The sequence below is a fragment of the Saimiri boliviensis genome, chromosome 16 (genome assembly GCF_048565385.1).
Source record: "Saimiri boliviensis isolate mSaiBol1 chromosome 16, mSaiBol1.pri, whole genome shotgun sequence".
NCBI lineage: Eukaryota > Metazoa > Chordata > Mammalia > Primates > Cebidae > Saimiri > Saimiri boliviensis.
This window is the reverse complement of record NC_133464.1, coordinates 38,096,950-38,117,157: the sequence shown is the minus strand read 5'-3', so window position 1 is coordinate 38,117,157 and position 20,208 is coordinate 38,096,950. Positions and strand designations below refer to the sequence as shown.

Sequence of the window (20,208 nt, the reverse complement as noted above, 5' to 3'; positions counted from 1 at the left end):
TTAACTATATTAACAATGTAGTATAATAGATGTCTAGAACATTTGTCATCTTACAAAACTGAAACTATACTCACCGGACAACTCCCTATTTCCCTCTCTCCCAGCACCTGGCAACTTCATTCTACTTTAGAAGATTATGACTACTCTAGATTCTATCCTTGAACTGCTATAGAATTTACCATCTTGCTATTTGTTCCTTTTTTCTTTTTTTAGATAAATTGAGTTTTGTTTTTGTTGTTGTTGTTGTTTTGTTTTTTTTGCAGTGTTTCTGGTTCATCTCCACTACTGGTTTGATAACTATAGCTGGTGGTTTTTTGTGTGTAGTTGCTCTTGAATTTACAACACAAACCCTTAACTTATCACAAGTTATCACTTCCCACTTACTGAACTATCTTCAAATAATACCATAACATTTCATTGCATGTAGTGGGAGAACTCTGCCTATACTTCCTTCCATCACCCTGCCCTGTACTGTTCTTCCTACTCATTTTCATTCAATATGTCTCAAACCCCACCATGCATTATTTTATTTGCTTTAAGCAGTCAACTGTCTTTTAAAAAGATTTTAAAACTCTTTTATATTGATTCATACATTTACCATTACTAATTTCCTGTATAAATCTAAATTCCTACCTAGTATCCTTTTCTTTCTCCCTGCAATTTCTTCTTTCCTGACTAATTTCAGTTAAGAAGTCTGATTTATCTTCCTTCATGTGTAAGGTGCATTTTTTTGCCCCCTGGCTGCTTTTAAGACTATGTTCTTCATTACTTGTTTTCAGCAAGTTGATTATGTGTGTTAGTGCCATTTATTCTGCTTGGGGCTCATTAAACTTCCTGGGATTTGTGAGTTTACAGTTTCCATCCTATCTGAACAACGTCCAGCTATTTTTTTCTTCAAATATTTTTCCCGATCTCCCTCTTCTTATGAGTCTGACTGAATGTATGATCAGCAACTTGACATAGTTTCATAGCTGCTTACTGAAGCTCTGTTTTTTGTCTTGTCTCTATTTCTTTTCTCTCTGTGCTTTGTGCTTTATTTTGGATAGTTTTTGTTGATGTTGTTTTTGTTTTTGAGATGTAGCCTTGCTCTGTTGCCTAGGCTGGAGAGCAGTGGCATGATCCCGGCTTACTGCAACCTCTGCCTCTTGGGCTCAAGTGATTCTCCTGCCTCGGCCTCTCGAGTAGCTGGGATGACAAGCATGAGCCACAATCCCTGGCTAATTTTTGTATTCTTTGGAGTAAATTTTTTAGTAGAGACAGGGTTTTTCCATGTTGGCCAGGCTGATCTCGAACTCCTGACCTCAAGTGACCCAACCACCTTGGCCTCCCAAAGTGCTGGGATTACAGGCTTGAGCCACTGTGCGCAGTTTATTTTGGATAATTTTTATTGCTATATATTCAGACATTGATCTTTTCTTCTGCAGTATCAATGTTATCCACTGTATTTTTTTTTTTTAATTTCAAATACATTGATACAGTTTCGAAGTTTTTTCCCCTCCAAATCTCATATTGAAATGTGACCTCCAATGTTAGAGGTGGGCCTAGTGAGAGGTGTTTGGGTCATGGGGGCGGATCCCTGATTAATGAGCTGGTATTGTCCTCATGGTAATGAATGTGTTCTCACTCTGAGTTCACAAGTTGTTATCCTGGCACCACCTCCCTCTTACCACATGATGCACTGGCTCCCACTATGCTTTCTGCCATGATTTTTCTTTTCCTTCTTTTTTTTTTTTGAGACAGAGTCTTGTTGTATTGTCCAGGCTGGAGTGCAGTGGTGGGGTCTTGACTTATGGCGACCTCCACTTCCCCAGCTCAAGCAGTCTTCCCACCTCAGCCTCCAGAGTAGCTGGGACTACAGGCACATGTCACCGCACCTAGCTAATTATTGTATTTTTGGCAGAGATGGGGTTTCACCACATTGTCCAGGCTAATCTTGAACTCCTGAGCTAAAACGATCCACATGTCTTGGCCTCTCGAAGCGCTGGGATTACAGGCGTGAGCACTTGGTCTCAGGTATTTCTTTACAGCAATGCAAAAACAGATATATACAGTATATGCTTCATCTGTTTAATTTTTTTATCTTTTTATAACTTCCATTTCTCTTCTCATCATTTTCATGTTTTCCTTCACATTCGTGAGCATGTAAGATATAAGATAGATGTTTTCAGATCCTTGCCTATTATCTGTCATTTCTGGATGTGTTTTTTTGATTCATTTTTAAAACCTGCTTCTTTGTACATCTGGCTATTTTGATTGGATGCCAGACACTGTGATTTTTACATTATTCTGCACTAGTCTGTGTATTCTTTGGAGTGAATTGTTGTTCTGGTATACGGTTGAGTGACTCGCAGATCAGTCTAATTCTTTCAATGTTTGTTTCTAAGGTTTGTCAGGGTAGGTCCCGAGCAGTCTATTCCAGGACTAAGGGCCACTAAGCTCTGACCCTTCCAAGCTCTCTCCCTGATGCCTCACATCTGAAGAGGTCTCTCCACCCTGATTTCTGTCAGCTTTATGTGAGCTCCAAGAATTGTTCAACCTACTGCTATCTGGCTGGACTTTCCTTGCCTTCCTCAACACACACGAAGATAAGTACTCACCAAACCCTTTAGTGGGCCCCTCTGGGTATCTCCAGAGCTTTCTGTTTGTAGAGTTCCCTCCTCTACAGTATTGTTCTTCTCACAAACTAGTTGTCCTAACTTCTCCAAATACCAAACCCTGCCTGCTTAGTTCAGTGAGTCGGCTAGGCCCTGTTTGGATTCCTCCTCCCTGCTTGGCCACCCAGAAGTTCCCTCCAAGCAGTAAGCTGAGGCCATTGCAGAGTTCATCACATTTTCTGCTCTCCTCTCAAGGACCACCGCCTGTTGTCCAATATGTGAAAAAACATTTCTTCTTTTGTTTGAATTTCTAGTTGTTTATGGTGGGAGTCATTTCCCACAGCAGTTAATCCTTCATGGTCAGAAGTAAAAGTCCTCCAAAGGTTAAACAGGATATTTTGACTGGGCATGGTGTCTCATGCCTGTAATCCCAGAACTTTGGGAGGCTGAGGTGGGTGGATCATGAGGTCAGGTGATCAAGACCATCCTGGCCAACATGGCAAAACCCCATCTCTACTAAAAATACAAAAACTAGCTGGGCGTGCTGGCATGCGCTTGTAATCTCAGCTACTTGGGAGGCTGAGGCAGGAGAATCGCTTGAACCTGGGAGGTGGAAGTTGCAGTGTGCCAAGATCATGCCACTGCACCCTGGCCTGGCAACAGAGAGACTCCATCTCAAAAAAAAAAAAAAAGATATTTTTGTAACATACTTTATAAACTCTGAACCAGTGTGTAAACATTAGCTTGAAGAAAACACAACCACAGAGAAATACATGGTCCAGATTAAAATAATAATAATAATAATAATAATAATAATAATAAAATTCTACCACCAAGACGAAGAAACAAAGCAGACCATGAAGTAGTGGAGGCTGAAATATTCTGGAAAGGTTAATTTGCCTGAAATCAAAATTCTCAGATTACTTGGAGCATGAAATTTCCTTAAGAAATATTCCTTTTTACAAAGCACTGACCCTATAAAAATGCAAATAACTCTTGGAAAGGACATTTTACATTCTCTTCAGTTAATGAGACTGTGGTTAGAACTGGTCATCTGTTGGTACCTCGATCCATTACAGCACTATCAGAGGGCAGGGACGTCTGGATTGTGGGTGGCAAGAGAATGAAGTTGAAAGAGAAAGTACATTGCTAAAGGGAAGAAGAAGGGCAGAATTCTCAACTTCATAGCTTTGCCCAGGGCAGGCCCTGAGGGAAAGGATTTGTCTGCCTGCTATATTTCCCTTGGGTACTATCTGTAATTACTATCACAGCTCATTGATTTTCAATTCCTTCTATTAATACATTTATTGGCCATTCTGACATTATTAAAATCAGTCCAACTCTGCATTTTAGTGGAGGATATCTCTTCCAAAATATGAGTTTTGCAAGTGTAGATAACTCTTTCTGCTTAAAAAAAAAAAAATGGTCTTCTCATATTAGCCATAACACAGCAACTGCAAATGTTTCTCTTTGAAGCCAGGTAGTGACATGCAAAGATTTCACTACAGATCAAAAGATCTCAAGCAGTGGGTCATCAGAGAATATTAAATGATAAGCAAATTCATATTTCCAAGATAATTCTACCAATTTAGTCAAACGCTGGCCCCTGTTCCACAGCAGGAGACAGAATAATGAGTCCCTGTTAAAGGGTAATGCAAGTGGCATTTTTAATAATGGCCTTTTTTCACTTCTGATAAAGTCATTAAAGTAACACTGTCTTACTAAGCCTTTACACACAGATATACACTAGATCATTAGTGTAAAATTAAATAGGTTTACTGAGGAAAAAAGTTAGGTTTATTGTTGGGTTTTTTCCCCCTAATGCTACCGAATTTTAATGCAATTTCCTGTCTTGAGTAAACATTCCTTAGCACATTTCTAGGTTCAGCTACAATACTTGCACCTGTCTATATTTCTTTATGAAGCTAAGGTCTGGAGTCTCTTTCAAGAAAGCACCAGTCTCCAAATTCTCTCAATTCCACAGTGTGGCAAACAGCCTCTTACAACAAATAACACATGAATGAATCACCATTTACTGAGCCCTGCCGATTCATAAGCTCCTATGCTGAGGTGATGAGAAATAACAAGAAACATAAAGCATAAGCTCCACTCCTAAGGAAGTTACATTCTAGCTGGCTTCATGATGCTAATCAGCTCTTTGTGATATAGAAATAGCCCCAACATCTTGTCATTATTGTCCTCCAGAATGGTTTATAAATGTTACCTTAAGTTCCCTGTAGGGAAAAGACCAAGTATCCCTTATCCTCTTGTTCTACCTCTAAAATGAGGAAGTACACAAGAATCTCTGATCTGGCCGAGGTGGGTATTTCCCGGTATTTAAGACAGGGAGTACTGACGTGATCCTATACTTGCCTGCTGCAATGCCTGCACCCTTTCTAGCTATGTGGCTATGGCAAAGAGGCATTAAGCTCTCTTCCCCAAGGGTAACAGAGAGGGGTCTTTTTTCCACTCGATTACTGACTGCGTAGAGCACTTAAAACCAGCAAAACATGCAATCTCTTTCCCTGTTTCTGCCACACTATTGTCACTCTTCTCTACCGGCCCACAAATAGAACAGGACCTGGTTGTACAGGAGAGCAGAGAGTCAGGATAACCAGTGGCTTCAACACCCTTGCAGTTAGTGAAGAAACTCAGGTCAGCTCCTTCCCCACAGCAGATTCCTCAGACTTAGGAAATAAACAGTGAGGGTGACTAAGAAATGCTGCTTTCAGGTCTCCCTCAGTTCTCTGCACCTATGTAGTTTTCAAAAATAGTTATATTTAGAGAGCTCATCTTTCTTTTTTCTCAAAACATTTTACTTTAAAGAATTTCAAATACACAGAATTAGGCAGAAAAAAGTATTTCTATTTTTGGTTCCATTATTCTGTTATTAGCATTATTTTTGTGTTCCATTATTTCACATAATAAACTCTAATCAGAATTTGAAACATTCTTCCAGATATGCTGAAATAAAAATTCAAATAAAAAAAATAAGAGTTCTAATTTGAGATCTACCTTATATCTACTTGGAGAATTATGAACTAACATAGATTGAAATCTCTACTAGATACTTTATGAGGATTAAAGCAACATAAACAAAAGCAATAGGGCCTTTTTCTCCTGTTTTTCTTCAAAAGGAGAACATTGACTCAGTACCCACCAAAGGCAGGCAGGCTCCTGTGAGGATGGGTGGTCAACTCCATTTTCCAGGTGAGTAGGATTAGAGAATGAAGCCTAAGCGTGACCCACACAGCTGGTACCGGGCTGAATATCATCTGAACTCAGGTCTTTCTCATTTTGAAGTCTGTGCATTTACACTTCCATATTCAGGAAGCTTCACTGCAGTAAGACTCTTAATTGCATAAATAGGCTCTCTCACCTCTTGCTTCTCACCAGGATCACAGAATGGCAGACTTCACCTGGAAGGGAAGGCCTCATTTCCAGCACCTCCACTGTACGGATGAGGACACAGAGGCCTGGAGATAGAAAGTAACTTCCCAGTGTCATTCAGGCTGGTAAACTGCAGGACCAGGAATAAAATCATATTGCATATCTTTGGGGCAGTATCTTCTACATACTGCCTTATGCCTGGTATAATAGTTTTAATACTCTTCTTCTTGCTTCAGTCCTTTGCTTAATAACATGTTAGAACATCCAAAGGCTGACAGAATTTGGGAAGCTTTTGTAGCGGCAGGGCACACGCACCAAAGTCACAAAGTCATTCAAACACTCCTCACTGTGCCCCTGAGGTGTATCACAGAGCACATACCCTTCCTAGAGGCTGCCCAGCAGCATGTGCTGTTACTGACAAGCAAGAAGACTGAAGTCACATTTCAGATGACTGCAATAATCATCTACCTAGCTTTCACTTAAAAATGCAAGAGTCAGAGAACTCCAAAGAGAAGGCACACAGAGGTGGTGCCCATATGCTACCATGTCTATCCGGTTCACATGTCTACAAGATGAGGACCCCTGTAACCAATGAAAATTCCTATTTCCAATGTTTACAATTTTGCTTTTTTATGTTTATAATAACCCTATGACACAGAGCAGGTTGACAATTATCTATTGACTGTTTTTCTATTTTTTGCCATGCTAATTATAATGCCAAGACAAGTTGAATAAGTAATATATTTCCCAAGTGCCAGAAAGTATAAGAGATACAAACCAGAAATATAAGAAATAGTCTTTGTCCTCTAGGAGCTTATACTCTGATTGAAGTCAAATGACCACATACACACAGGATAAATCTCAAAAGAATGAGGCAAGGCAACCAGAACTTTTTAGAGAAGAGACACAGGCCTATTGCCAGTCTGTCTTTAACCTCTGAAATATGCTCCTGAGGTCCTGAACCCTTGGAGGAGTGGGGAGAGAGACATGTAGAGCCCTACTGAAAGCAGAAGACCTAAACGACTCTTTGTAACACGCAGCAGAGAACAACTACATGCCTTTCTGGTGCACTGAAACAGAAGGGCATGTAAAGTAGCATATCTTTAAAATGCTGCATACACCTGAAAGAAATACCAGCTTTTCTCTACCAAAAGATTGAGATTAGTATCTATTTCTTAAAAACAGAGTACCAAAACTATGTTTTTCAGAGTGATTATGCATTCCAACTAATGTACCACCTTCAGGCTTTCTTCAAGCTTTGTCATTAATTGCTGTGACACAGGCAAGTTTCTATCACTTTTTGTTCATTGTTAAGTAACCTGTCTCATCTTTTTCAAAAGTCCATAATCAGCTGGGCATGGTGGCATATGTCTGTAATCCCAACTACTTGAGAGACTTATGCAGAAGGATGACTTGAATCCAACAGTTTGAGTCCAGCTGGGGCAACATAGCAAACAAGACCCCATGTCATAAAAATAGATAAATAAATATATGCCCCTAATTGCACACATGACTGTAATTATTTATTGAAATTTCATTGGTGTTTTCTCTTACAATTAAACTTCAACCAGCCTTTAAATCATAAATGAGTAAGAAGTCATGAAATATTCAAAATTCTAGCTCTCCTTATCTAAAAATAGTTATAAAGATTCTGAACATTATATTGTATATAACACCCACCCCATCTTCTCCAATGAAAAACCCAGTAAAGTGGCCAAAAATGAAAGTCACTAAAAATCTAGATTTTGTTTTAAAGAAGAATTGATTTAAAGCATTATAAAATTGTTAAAATTTGTGTATTATAATACAGTTAAATCATTATGCATTTCATTAAACAATATAGGCTGATTCTCTCAAAGCTTTGCTATGAAAATATGATATCTGTCATATATTTAAGAAGTACACATAAACTCAAAGGAAAAAAAATGAAGTTTCTATTTCCCTCCAACATGCACAATCTAAGTAAGAGTTAAAATACCAACATCAGCTCCATTCACAAGGAGGAAAATTGATTTTCATGAACAGGCATTAAGCAATACCTATGAACCCACAACTTTTCATGTCCCTATCTAAAGACAAAAAAAAAAAAATGCTTTTTGTAAATAATGTCACATGAGGTTCTTATTCACACTGCAAAACTGCTGAGAATACTGGCTTTTGGTTTTAGTACATCTCAATCTTTCACGTAGACCTTACCTTGAAACCAAAAAATTATGGGGAGGAAACTATCTGGATATTGTTAAAGATTACCAGGACTGGTGACAGCAAGCCACAATCCTGGCTTTGACCATTGGTCTGGGGCAAAGTTTCTGACAGGTTTTCTGTAGTTTTTGCCTTTCTCTAACATATGTAATTTGAATAGATGTCTGTTATTTGAAGAAGTGGAAGAAATTATTGTGAAATATAGACTGCTTTTTCACTTTCATTTTCCCATAAGCAGTGGGAAAAGGCTATCCTTTCTGAATGAGGTGCTCAGATCTGTAAGAGTTGTGTAGAAATTTATTTTATTAAACTCAAGATAATGCATCTAGATTAAGAAATGAATTAAGAAAACGGAACTCTAAAGAACTAAGACAAATCCTCCCCATGGTTAGGTTAATCAATAAAGATTAAAACTATCTATAAGGTTTGGAATATATATATATGTAATTTAAGTTAGTGAATCCAGCTAGAAAATCCAGTTGAACACATGACTTTTTCTGAAAGATTGTCTCTACTGAACCAATGTTAGTAATTGCCAATCTTCTCTTTCATGATCCTCTACTGCCTAGGTCTTGGGCTGAATCTACATGAGTTGGTCATCATATCATGTATATGACTGTGGAGTCATGTTATTGGTTGACACACTCCACAAAGTTCATTTCAGAGCTACAAAAGTCAACACAGAACATAGAGGTGGAATGATATCCTCTACCATAACGAGGCTCTGTTCAAACACAGGTTTACACTGAAAAAAAGAAATTATATTGAGATGCCACACACCCCACTACATAATGCTCAGGTATGTAGAAGTTATCAAAGAGACCCTCTAAATACTACCATATGGATCCATAACTTTGGATGCCCTCATTATGAAATCCTTTTGGGACATCAATATCCTAACCCTTTGAGTGGGATCCTGGATACACTCACCCACGTTGATTTTTATACACTAACAGCGAGATTTTATTCACATTTAACATTTCTTTTGAGTGTTCAAGTATAAAACACTGCTAATTTTTAGTTTTGATTTTTTAATAAGAGAGACACTGATAAAGATTATATATGTATGTATGTCTTTCTGTCAAGTCACCTGTGCTGCATCGGTGGTGGTGGTTTAATAAGATAGGTAATCAGTGGGCATCAGGCCCCACGAGCAGCTATTTCTTCCTTAAATAAAGTTGCCAATGCTGCAACCAATTATACTGCCTTGTGTTCTTAACTAAACTAGTGAAGGCATAAATGTTCATTATAAAATCTATGCCATTTAAAAAAAAGATTCACTCATAGTCCTTACATTTTCAGTACCATAAATTAATTCATTGGTTTGGCTATGTACTGTTAAATAATCTTTCTTTTAGGAATTTTTCAAATTCACTGACCTCATCAACTATCCCTTAGAGCTCCCAGAGTAAGAAAAGGCAAGTACAAATGTCAGAAGAGAAACCCATCCCGCAAATATAACATTCTCATAGCTGCACTTTGTCATTTCCTGATTGGAATCAACCAAACTACGATGTCACTGAGGTTATATTCCCATCTTATTTTTTAATACTTACTCTTTGCTTTGGATTTTTATTAGCTTTTCAAATCATTTACCAATTCAGATGTAACCATACAGTTCTTAAAATGTCACTATGCCTTCCAAATTTTAGGACACTATCCCTTCCAAGGAAGTAATGGTTGAAGTTGCAAAGGGGTACAAATCAACCACAATCTCAGATTTTTTTAAATTTAGCCTGAGAGACAAAAGCTCAGGCAAGGAAAACCACAGAGGTGTTCTACAAACCTCAGTATGCTCGCAAAAGAATGCCACTATCATCAAAAGGAGTGGGGCATTGCTGGAAACTTGTGCTTACCCCTTGTTCAGATTCCAAAAGCTCTGTTTTGACTCTGACTGCCGGCATCCCATCAAGCATTAACATTCTGTTCTCAAAGGTGTTGATACTCTGAGAATAAAAGGGAGAGAGAAATATTCAGCTCTAAAGCATTCAAAAGAGGACCTCTAGGAGAGTCTTCCTTCACTGTGGTACATTTAGTAGTGCTAACCTAATTTTTTAAACAATGAAGAATAATTAAATGAGAATATCAGCATAACCAATTATTCCCCCCACTCTGAACTTTCATTTGAAATAATGACCAAGCAGTTGAATTAATCAGTCTGATTTTCTGACCGCTGGGTTGGAGGTCAGACTGTAATAAAGTGGAGTATGGAAACCTTGCATTAATTTATATGGGGCTGCAACAATTCATCACACTTTCACAATAGTGGAAGGAAATAGAAGGCAATTTTTTCCCTTCCCTTAGTTCTGGAAATTGTATTGTGCAAAGATATCCATAAAAGAGAAAATCACATAAAAATTTATAAAGTCTCATTAAATCATTTTAAATCAAGATAATTCTATACATTCAATTTTTATGTCATGGGAATTCTGGTCAAATGAAAATTTCTACCTTTTGACCTCCAAATATCTGCTTCAAAACCAACCAACACAAATCTTAGACTAAGAGTGAATATTTAGGCTGAACTAAATAACAAACAGTTATTTGGTCTTTATTCTGGTATATGTTTTGCTCAATTTACCACCTCTTGAAAAGAAAATCTTATGTATATTGTAGCTCAATAACATTTCAAACAACATTTATAAAAGATTAAATCAAGGTTATTTTCTACCTAATTGTCGCTGCCTTTGGGATTTTCTACAGTCAGAAACCAAGGAAGGTAGTCAGAATCACACATCAGTGCTTACATAAGGCCGAAATCAGGCTCATATTTTTAAACATGGTTAGAAGCTAACTTCTCTCTCACATATTGACTCAACTACAAAAGTGATAGAACTAAATTTGATTGAGATTTTAGAATGGTTATTTTTATTTAATTCTAGGATAAAACCACAGGACAGTAACGTGGTCTTTAAGAGAAAAAAAATCAGTTTCTAAACATTTTGCCTACCTGGTGAAAAAGATAAGTATAATTTCTAAACCTTCAGTTGTTTACCTTTAATATGGTTGCTTTCCTACAAACTAGCAAGTTAAATAAAAACAACTGGGCTGGGTGCTGTGGCTTATCCCTGTAATCCCAGCACTTTGGGAGGCTGAGGAGGGTGGATTACCTGAGGTCAGGAGCTCAAGACCAGCCTGGCCAACATAGTGAAATTCCGTCTCCACTAAAAATACTAAAAAATACAAAAGCTGGGCACAGTAGCAGGTGCCTGTAATCCCAGCTATTCCGGAGGCTGAGGTGAGAGAATCGCTTGAACCTGGGAGGCGGAGGTTGCAGTGAGCTGAGATCACGCCATTGCACTGTAGCCTGGGCAACAAGAGTGAAACTCTGTCTCAAAAAAAGTAAATAAATAAAAACAATTCTCCTTTTAACAAATTATAAAGTACATGTTCTTATTACCAAATAATACCAACAGAGTGCAGTATAGTGAAGCTCTAATTATTTCTCATATTTCCTGATTCTTCTTTTTGTTAAGAAAAATGTTCCAATAAATAAAATTTACAGAGGCTCTTATCATAAATATTTGCTCCAAGAAATCAACAAGAAAAAGCAGATTTACTCTGGAGTTAATGTGTATTTAAAAAGTCTATACCACCTAGTCTATTAGGTGATAAAAAGAAGAAAACAAATGACTGTCAATGTTAATTTCCTGGAAATGTTCGCTATTTTCAAAACTGGCAGTATACTTTTTAAAAATGTTTGCTTTTGACTTGTCCCTTTAATTCAGATTTTTACATCTTAATAGATAATTTAGAGCAGAAGTAACTGTGGTATATTACTGGCGAGCTTAGGTTAGTTGTTCTACACTTGAAATCCTTTCATGGAAGCCTGTGGGTTGTTTTCGCATAGGGCAGGGATCTCAAATCCTAACGTGTCACTGGCTTCCATGGTTGGCAGCAGCCAGCTTGGCTTACCACCATCCAGTCTCAGGAAAGCCTTCCTGCAGCCAGCCTGGCCTTGACTCTCCCGGATTCTGGCAGCAGCTCTAGGAATCCACCTTAACAAAGCACCCTGTAGCCTGTTTGGTTGGTAGACAATGAAGGATGAGCTGATATTGCTTCCTACCCTGGAGGAGTTCTTGCCCAGATGAAAAGGCAAGAAGATTCCTTATAAGGAAGGCCCAAGCAAAAGAGGAGAAAAGACAAAGAGCGTTTCTGGAAAAGCAGATTTAATGAACTGTTAGAATCTGATTAGAGGCTAATGTCCCTTTTAGTGCTTTGTACCAATTTACAGCTGATATACTTTAACCATTTTCCCCACCGGCTGTGATAAACTCATTAGTTTAAAAAATGCAAGCCAACCAGAGTCTTTGAAGTTAAAAACTGATAAATCATAAAAACCTGACTGAGTCTGTGTTCCATTTAACATATTTAAAATATCACTATATATTCAAGATGGTTTTTCTTTAAATTTTTATCATTCCTGAATAATTCTACATGTGTTAAAGTCCAGATGTACATTTCAGTTTCATGTACAAGTGAAAAAAAGAAAACATTCTCAATTTTTTAAGAAATCAAGTTTTCCTGGAAATGTTTCTATGATTTTCCAGAATCATTCACAGCCACAACTATAATAAACATCATAAATAACAATGTTCACAGCCGGGGAACTAAGCTTCAACTCTTAAACTCTTTTAACTAGTGCAGATTTGATCTGTATAATATGCCTGTTGCAAACACATGTGAAGCATATTCATCTCTGCATTCATAGATCTAACCCCAATTTTCATAAACAAAAACATTCAAAATCACGGCATGCTCCAAACTATCTAGGAAGGTGCATGATTTGTATATAACACATGGTAATTATACAGCATTGACAATACAGTCCTTGAAACAAAATATTGATAGATTTATCTCACCGAGCTATGATTTGATACATATACTCTCAGATAACTGTAGACTTTATGTAATAGGTTCTAATAATTTGGAACTGCTGTCAAACATATCTTGCCACGATCTTAATCAAAACACATCTGCTGTGGAATTCAACTGATTCCCAAGAGATAAATAAAATCACAGTCAACAATTTTAGTAACATGGTATTCTTCGCATATTTATAACGAACATTTGATGTTATACAATCCTCAAGAAATACTTTATGTATGCTTACACACTTGTTTCATGAGTGAACTGTACCAATTAATGAAAAGTTATCCACAGGATTTGCTAGTTGGCTGTTGACCAATTCCATGTACACTGGATGAGAAGGGTACTCTTGATATCCCATTTATCAAGTAAGAGTTGGCAACGGCCAGGTATGGTGGCTCACTCCTGTAATCACAGCACTTTGGGAGGCCGAAGCAGGCTGATCACTTGAGCTAAGGAGTTCGAGACCAGCCTGGCCAACATGGTGAAACACTTCTCTACAAAAAATACAAAAATTACCCAGGCATTGTGGTGGGCACCTGTAGTCCTAGCTATTCAGGAGGCTGAAGCAGGAGAATCGCTTGAACCCGGGAGGTGGAGGTTGCTGTGAGCCAAGATTGTGCCACTGCCCTCCAGCCTGGGTGACAGAGTAAGACTCTGTCTCAAAAAAAAAAAAAAAGAGTTGGGAACACAATAGTCCAGTTGACATTTGCTCCCCCTGTCAAAAGCCATATAAGCACAACAGTCATTGATCCCAACATCTCAAAATATTCTGAATGTAATGTACAGCAAAGAAAGGGACTGATCTTCAATGACCAGAACTCATAAAAACATACAATTGGGGTGACTTTCCAGGTTAGCTCCTACAATGTGCCCTCCTAACCTCCCAAGACAGATCTTTTTCTTTCTCTCCTCTGACCTTGACTCATTTTGCACAACTGGAAACCAGCTAGTCAATACTTAACATTCCTAAGCTTTTAAACAAGGTTTCCTGTCATAAGTCAAAAATAACTGCTATTTCTTTTGCTGTTTGTAGATACAGGATATATGATATATTTACTTAAATACACATCCACTTTAAATCTTCATGTTTAGCTACAGGTGATGAGAAATAAGAATATGTTGCCCCTGCCCCATGCCCATGTTATGCTAGAAAGTAATTTATGGGACATATGAACAGTCAAGATTCACTGCACAAAGTTGGTTGGGATGCTTTCATAGCAGATTTTTTTTTTTTTTTTTGAGACAGAGTCTTACTCTGTCACCCAGGATGGAGTACAGTGACACGATCTCAGCTCACTGCAACCTCTGCCTCCCAGGTTCAAGCGATTCTCATGCTTCAGCCTCCCAAGTAGTTGGTATTACAGGCATGCGCCACCACACCTGGCTAATTTTTTCTATTTTTTTTGTAGAGATGGGGTTTCACCCAGGCTGTTCTTGAACTCCTGGCCCCAAGTGATCCATCTGGGGCCAGGATCCACTCGACCTCCCAAAGTGCTGGGAATACAGGTGTGAGCCACCAGGATGGCATAGCAGATTTCTTAAAGGTTTATAAAGCAAGCATGCCAACTAGTTAAAAGTAACATGCTGTGGGTACCTCTTCCTACAGAAAAAGCATCAGAATCAGATTACAGAGCAATTAGCCTTTTGCATAAAAAAGATTTCTTAAAGAAGTCAACTTCTCTCACCTATACCCTAACGACAACAAGCACCAGTAACAACAGCAATTTTTTTCAAGCCCTACTGCAGATGTGCCAGTTCCACTAACTAACAGGTTAACAACTAACTTCAAAACCGGTTGTGTTCACATATAAGCAAATATGTGAATTCCTCCCTCTCTCTGGGTAAGGGTTACAAACCTAATAGATTGAACTCATGTTTAGGTAATTATTTCAGTTGTCTACTCCTATGCAACAAATCACACAGTGGTGTGAAACAGCAATCATTTTATCATTATCTTGGTAACAAAAATAATACAGATATTTGCATATTTGCTGTGAGCCAGAACCACGTGCTAAGAGTTGTGCATACAGCTGCTCATTTAATCCCCACTGCAACCCAAGAGGTTGATGCTGTATTATCTGATGTTGAGGCATCTGAGACACAAGGAGGTTAAATTGCCCAAGGCCACACAATTAGTAAGCAATACAGCTGTATTCCAAACCAATGAGTCTGATGCCAAGCCAGCACTCTTAACAACTACACTCTGTATGTACCTACCTGTCCACCCACCTAGCTTTTTCTGTATCAATACACACTCCTAATATAACAGAAAAAAAATATGAACACTTTATTGAAGGTCCAAACAGAGACACTCTGGAATCTCAGTAACAGCTCCTCCCTGAGCTGAGCTAACTTAGTTATGGAACTAAAATGTGGAACTTGTGGTAACTGGTGAGTAGCAACAATTTGGAGAATCAGCTTCTGGTTTCAAAGCTATTTCAAAGCTATTAATATTTTTTTCCCTTTAAGTCAAGTTTTCCACATATTTTCTTAACTTGATGAGATTATATGTTTCTCTTCTAAGAATATCTTGCAATTAATTTAGCAAGTAACTTCATCTGCTACCCAGTTTAAAAAAAATATTCTTGTCTTTGGCAGCTCACTCAGTATTTTCACAATGGTTTCATGTACTTCAATGAAACAGTAACTTCACCTTCTACATTTTATACTCAGGACAGATGCCTCTCAGCATTACATTTAATTTATAATGGCTAAGTGCAAAAACATCCTTTTCTCTCCTCATATATCCTCGTGCTGCTGACTGTTTCATAGAGGGCATATGACTAATGAAAGTATCAGAAGTGGGACAAAATAAACATCCCTTCAAACACAGACTTTGCCATTCTAGCCTGGCTTTGCATCTTACATTCTTTTGCATATTGGGACAATGGATATCAATGTCAATAACTGTATTTTATTAACAGAAGTAAGAGCCAAAACCATAGGCCTATTGGGACTCTCAACTGAAATCCCCTTCATGTTTCAATGATCCAAATTACATTATTCTGAAATATTTGTCTTCAGTTTCAAAAACAGAATTCTTCCATTAAAATCCTCACGTTGAAGCACATGAAACAGTATATCTCCTAAGGACTAGTAAAATTGTATATGCAATGCAGCAATTTACATTTTCCTAATAGCAATGTTCAGTCTGTTTCCTATGTTGGTAAAGTGCTAAACTACCACAACAATGTACAGTTTGTACTAATATTAAAAAATATATATTTCCTATTAGTGATAGTTGCTGAACTAGCCATGAAAAGCAGATGTTCTTATTCAAGTTGCAAATGGATGCTTTTCAAAAGGGCAACCAATCCAATACAAACTGCGAACCAAAATTTACTACTGGCATTTCCAAATGTCCTTGATACCTTTTTTTAAAATTGCAACTGATGTACACCTACTTTCCTTTGTTCATAGGGAAGAGGATGGTTAAAATGCCATCTGAGCTTCCAAATAACACTTTCCACCCCAGCATTTATTCAAATTGTATGGAAAAGCATTTCTGTCATGCGTACTCTGAAAAACTGCACACACTTGGGGGTTGTGAGTTGGCTAAAACTTTCCTTAAATATGCAGTGAGGCCCTCTACTCTGCTCTTCATTCCATTCCATATGCACCACAGTCATGAACCATGGATAAGAGGAGTGGTCAGAAAGCAAGATCACAGCAAGAGAGGTATTAACCCATCACCAACCAAACCCTAGAGACAAGGGCAAAACTTCAGTTCAGCTGAACAGGTATTAACATTATGAGAAGAGATCCAACATGTAGAGGCAGGCATCAGGGTACACATGGACTTACAAGTGGGTTTGGTGTCAGATAAAGATGAGAATTGAGTTCAGTCCTGGAGAAGGAAGCCAGAAACAAGATTCTCTCTAAGAGAAAAGGTTAGCAAAAACTAATTCTCAGGACATGCCCCCAACAGTCCAGAGCTAGGAAATGGGAGCAGAGAGAAATCAGAAAGCTAGCCGGGTGCCCCAGTCCATGATGCCAGGCCTCCTTTCCTGGGCACATGCTTGGACACAGAGGCCAGGCAGCATGAGCCTGGGCAGAAGGGTCAATACAGTTCACAGGCCTCACAGACAACCAAGAAGTACGTTTTCAATATAATCACAATATCCTCACAAGGATCCCTAATTTTACAAGTTATAACAGTTATACTAACATTTATTGAACACATGTACCAAGGGTTGTTTCATGTGCTTTACATTCATGGCATCATTCATTTATACATTGATTCATTCACAATATACTTAGAGAGGGCCAGTCATTGCTCCAGCTATTTAGGATATACCAATGAGCAATAGAGAGAAAGTTCTGTGGCGTTTCATTCCAGTCATTTAATCTCACATCAGCTTTTTTTTTTTTTTTAAAACCATGTCTATTTTAGACAAGAAAATTGTTAAAGTTTGGAGAGATTATATATGTGTCTAAGATTATGAAAATGATAAAAAACTAACTTCAGGATGACAATTTTTCATTACTTCCAGGGATCCTCAAACACAGGATACTTAGGCACTGCCGCAAAGCTGTGTAAGTCCAGAACTGCGCCAACAACTCCGGCTAGTGGGTTTCAGGCTCCTAATGTATCAAGAGACCAAGCACCACGACTGAGGTGGAAGCAGCAAGGCAAAGGCAAACTGACCCCATATACAATGGAGGAGGAGAGCTCCAAGCTCGTTCTGAAGTTCTTGCCCTGACTTACAGCAGGTGCCTCTAACCACTTCCCCAACCCATTGTCTGCCATTCTGCTCAGGCTACATCTTGATCATGTACAAAATGTCCCTCTCTCCAAGACTGTGTGCATTCTATTCCATCACAGTATTCACCACTACCTGACAGACTTTGTATGTCATTATAGTAGAACGTAAGTTCCAGGAGGACAGAGAGTTCTCTTTTTGTTCATAACAGTACTCCTATCCTAGACTCAAAACTTAACACCATTAAGTAAACAAATACTTGTTGGACTAATGAAAGAAAAATATATAAATTACTATAAGATCCATTCATTCTCTGGGATCTAGGAGATAAGCCAGTTGTTGACACATGGGATGAACATAGGCAAAATCTTAAGAGATATGAAATTCCCCATACTGTTGAACAATAAAAACAAAATTTTGGCATGGCTGAAACATAATGTTCATTGGAGAAGTAACTAGAGATAAGACCAGAAAGGTAACTCGGAGTCAGGTTGTGAGGGTTGGATCAGTCCATTCTCACACTGCTCTAAAGAACTTCCTGAGACTGGGTAATTTATAAAGAAATTAGGTTTAGTTGACTCACAGTTCCACAGGCTGTACAGGAAGCATAGCCCAGAGGCCTCAGGAAACATAATCATGGAAGAAGGCAAACAGGAAGGAGGCATGTCTTAGATGGCTGGAACAGGAGGAAGAGAGCCAAGGGGGAGCTGCTACACACTTTCAAACAAACAGATCTCCTGAGAACTGACTCACAAGACAGCAGTAGGGCAGTGGTGCTAATCCATTAGACACTGCCCGCAAGATCCAATCACCTCCCACCAGGCCCCACCTTCAACAAGGAAAATTAAAATTTGACATGAGATTTGAGTGGGGACACAAAGCCAAGCCATATTAAGCTTCTTACATGTTATGGTAATTCATTTCTTCAAAAACGTTTCTGTAATGCCTGTTGGGTGCTAGTTGCTAGGGGTGCAAGTGAACAAGACAGAAAGGCTGCCTGCCTTAAGAGAATGTGGCATAAAAGGGAAAGAAACGTGTCTTGGTATCACATAACAGGTGATGAGGGATCATGAAGGCTTATTAAGCAAAAGCTAATGATTAAGCGTTGTTTATAGAAAGACAGGACTAGAAGCAGTTTGGAAGTTGGCTCACAAAGATGTCCAATGTGATACAAAAGAAAATGCAGCCAGCTCACAGTCTGCAAGGATGGGACAGGGGAAGAGGTGGTAAGGTCACAGTGACGGTGGGAAGAAAGAGGAGGAAGAATGTTTGAAAGAGACAGTTCACAGGAAGAACGTACAGCCTTTGATGACTGAGACGAAGAAGTGCTGGTAGTAAGAAAGAGCTGGGAGAAGAGTGACAAGAATGACAAAGATTTTTCTAGATTTTCCACTAAGGTCAAGACAGGAAACCAAATAGGAAAAGAAAACCATGTCACATTCTTCCTATATCCCTCCAAGGCCTACTACATTCTGGGATACATGAATATTTGGGTACAGTATTTAATTTCAATATATTTTCATTACCTAGAATTTGTTACACAGAGGGAAAGATTTCTCTTAAGCTGTGCAGGTTCAAATCATGTCATAGAGTCTAATAAAGTCAAATTTATCCTAATATGGAAATACAAGTTTGGTTAAAATTTTTTTAAAAATTCTATCAACCAATCCTCTGATTAGCCACATATTCAAAAAATTTTTACTACCATTTTATGCTACAAACTCATGGTTATCAAAACCAAAAAACAAAATACAAATTGCCATTAGCCAAAGTAGAATTTTGAGTACTGTATATTAACATATTTATTGGTCATTTCCCTTTTTGAAAAGTTGTTTGGCTAGTAATGAAAAAAACATTCTGAACACTGAAATAACATCACTGGTCTTTTGTGTCTAGAGAAAATGAAGATTACTATCAAGTATTAAGTCATTTATTTTCTGTGGGAAACAAAGGAAATGATTATTGACCTAAATTTCCACCTTTTCTTGTGTACAATGATTTCAAGTGCTCCTTATCAAACCCAAAATGGATTAACTTTCTACAACATGGGTTGGTGAGTGTTTATCTCCTACACAGCCTGAAGAAATAGCGCTGATGAGTTGAGAAAAATAAAAGAATGTCTAGGAAAAAGAAAAATCCAAGTTAAGTTTTTTAAATGTGACCATTCGAACGAAAACAAAAAAGAGAGTAAACGATCTTATTTTTTTCTTTGGCAGCCAGAAAAATGTGCGCACTGCTAAACGACTAAAATAACTTTTGTATTTTTCTAAGAAGCTACATTCACTCTTTTCACCTATTTCTAATTTAAATATTTAGTTAACATTTTGTGCTTACATGTAATTTTATCTTCCTCTGAAAACTCTGAGCATGTCATTGATTTAATGGTATGTATGTTTCGAAAAAAAAGTAAGGCAGCAAAAATGATCTTTATTTTTTCACTTCATCCA

General features: G+C 38.0%; 1 protein-coding gene across 17 annotated transcripts in view; it reads right to left on the bottom strand.

Annotated features, from left to right (window-relative positions):
* The window catches only part of KLF12 (KLF transcription factor 12), a 466,131-nt gene that overhangs the window by 252,812 nt on the left and 193,111 nt on the right, over positions 1-20,208 (bottom strand). For 16 of the 17 annotated variants that reach the window (XM_074387618.1, XM_074387623.1, XM_074387613.1 and 13 more), the window contains one exon: positions 10,043-10,132. The exons of the other annotated variant lie outside the window; for it this stretch is intronic. In XM_074387618.1, the coding sequence (XP_074243719.1) occupies positions 10,043-10,132 (90 nt within the window). The remainder of the gene's footprint in view (positions 1-10,042; positions 10,133-20,208) is intronic. 17 annotated transcript variants of the gene reach the window in all.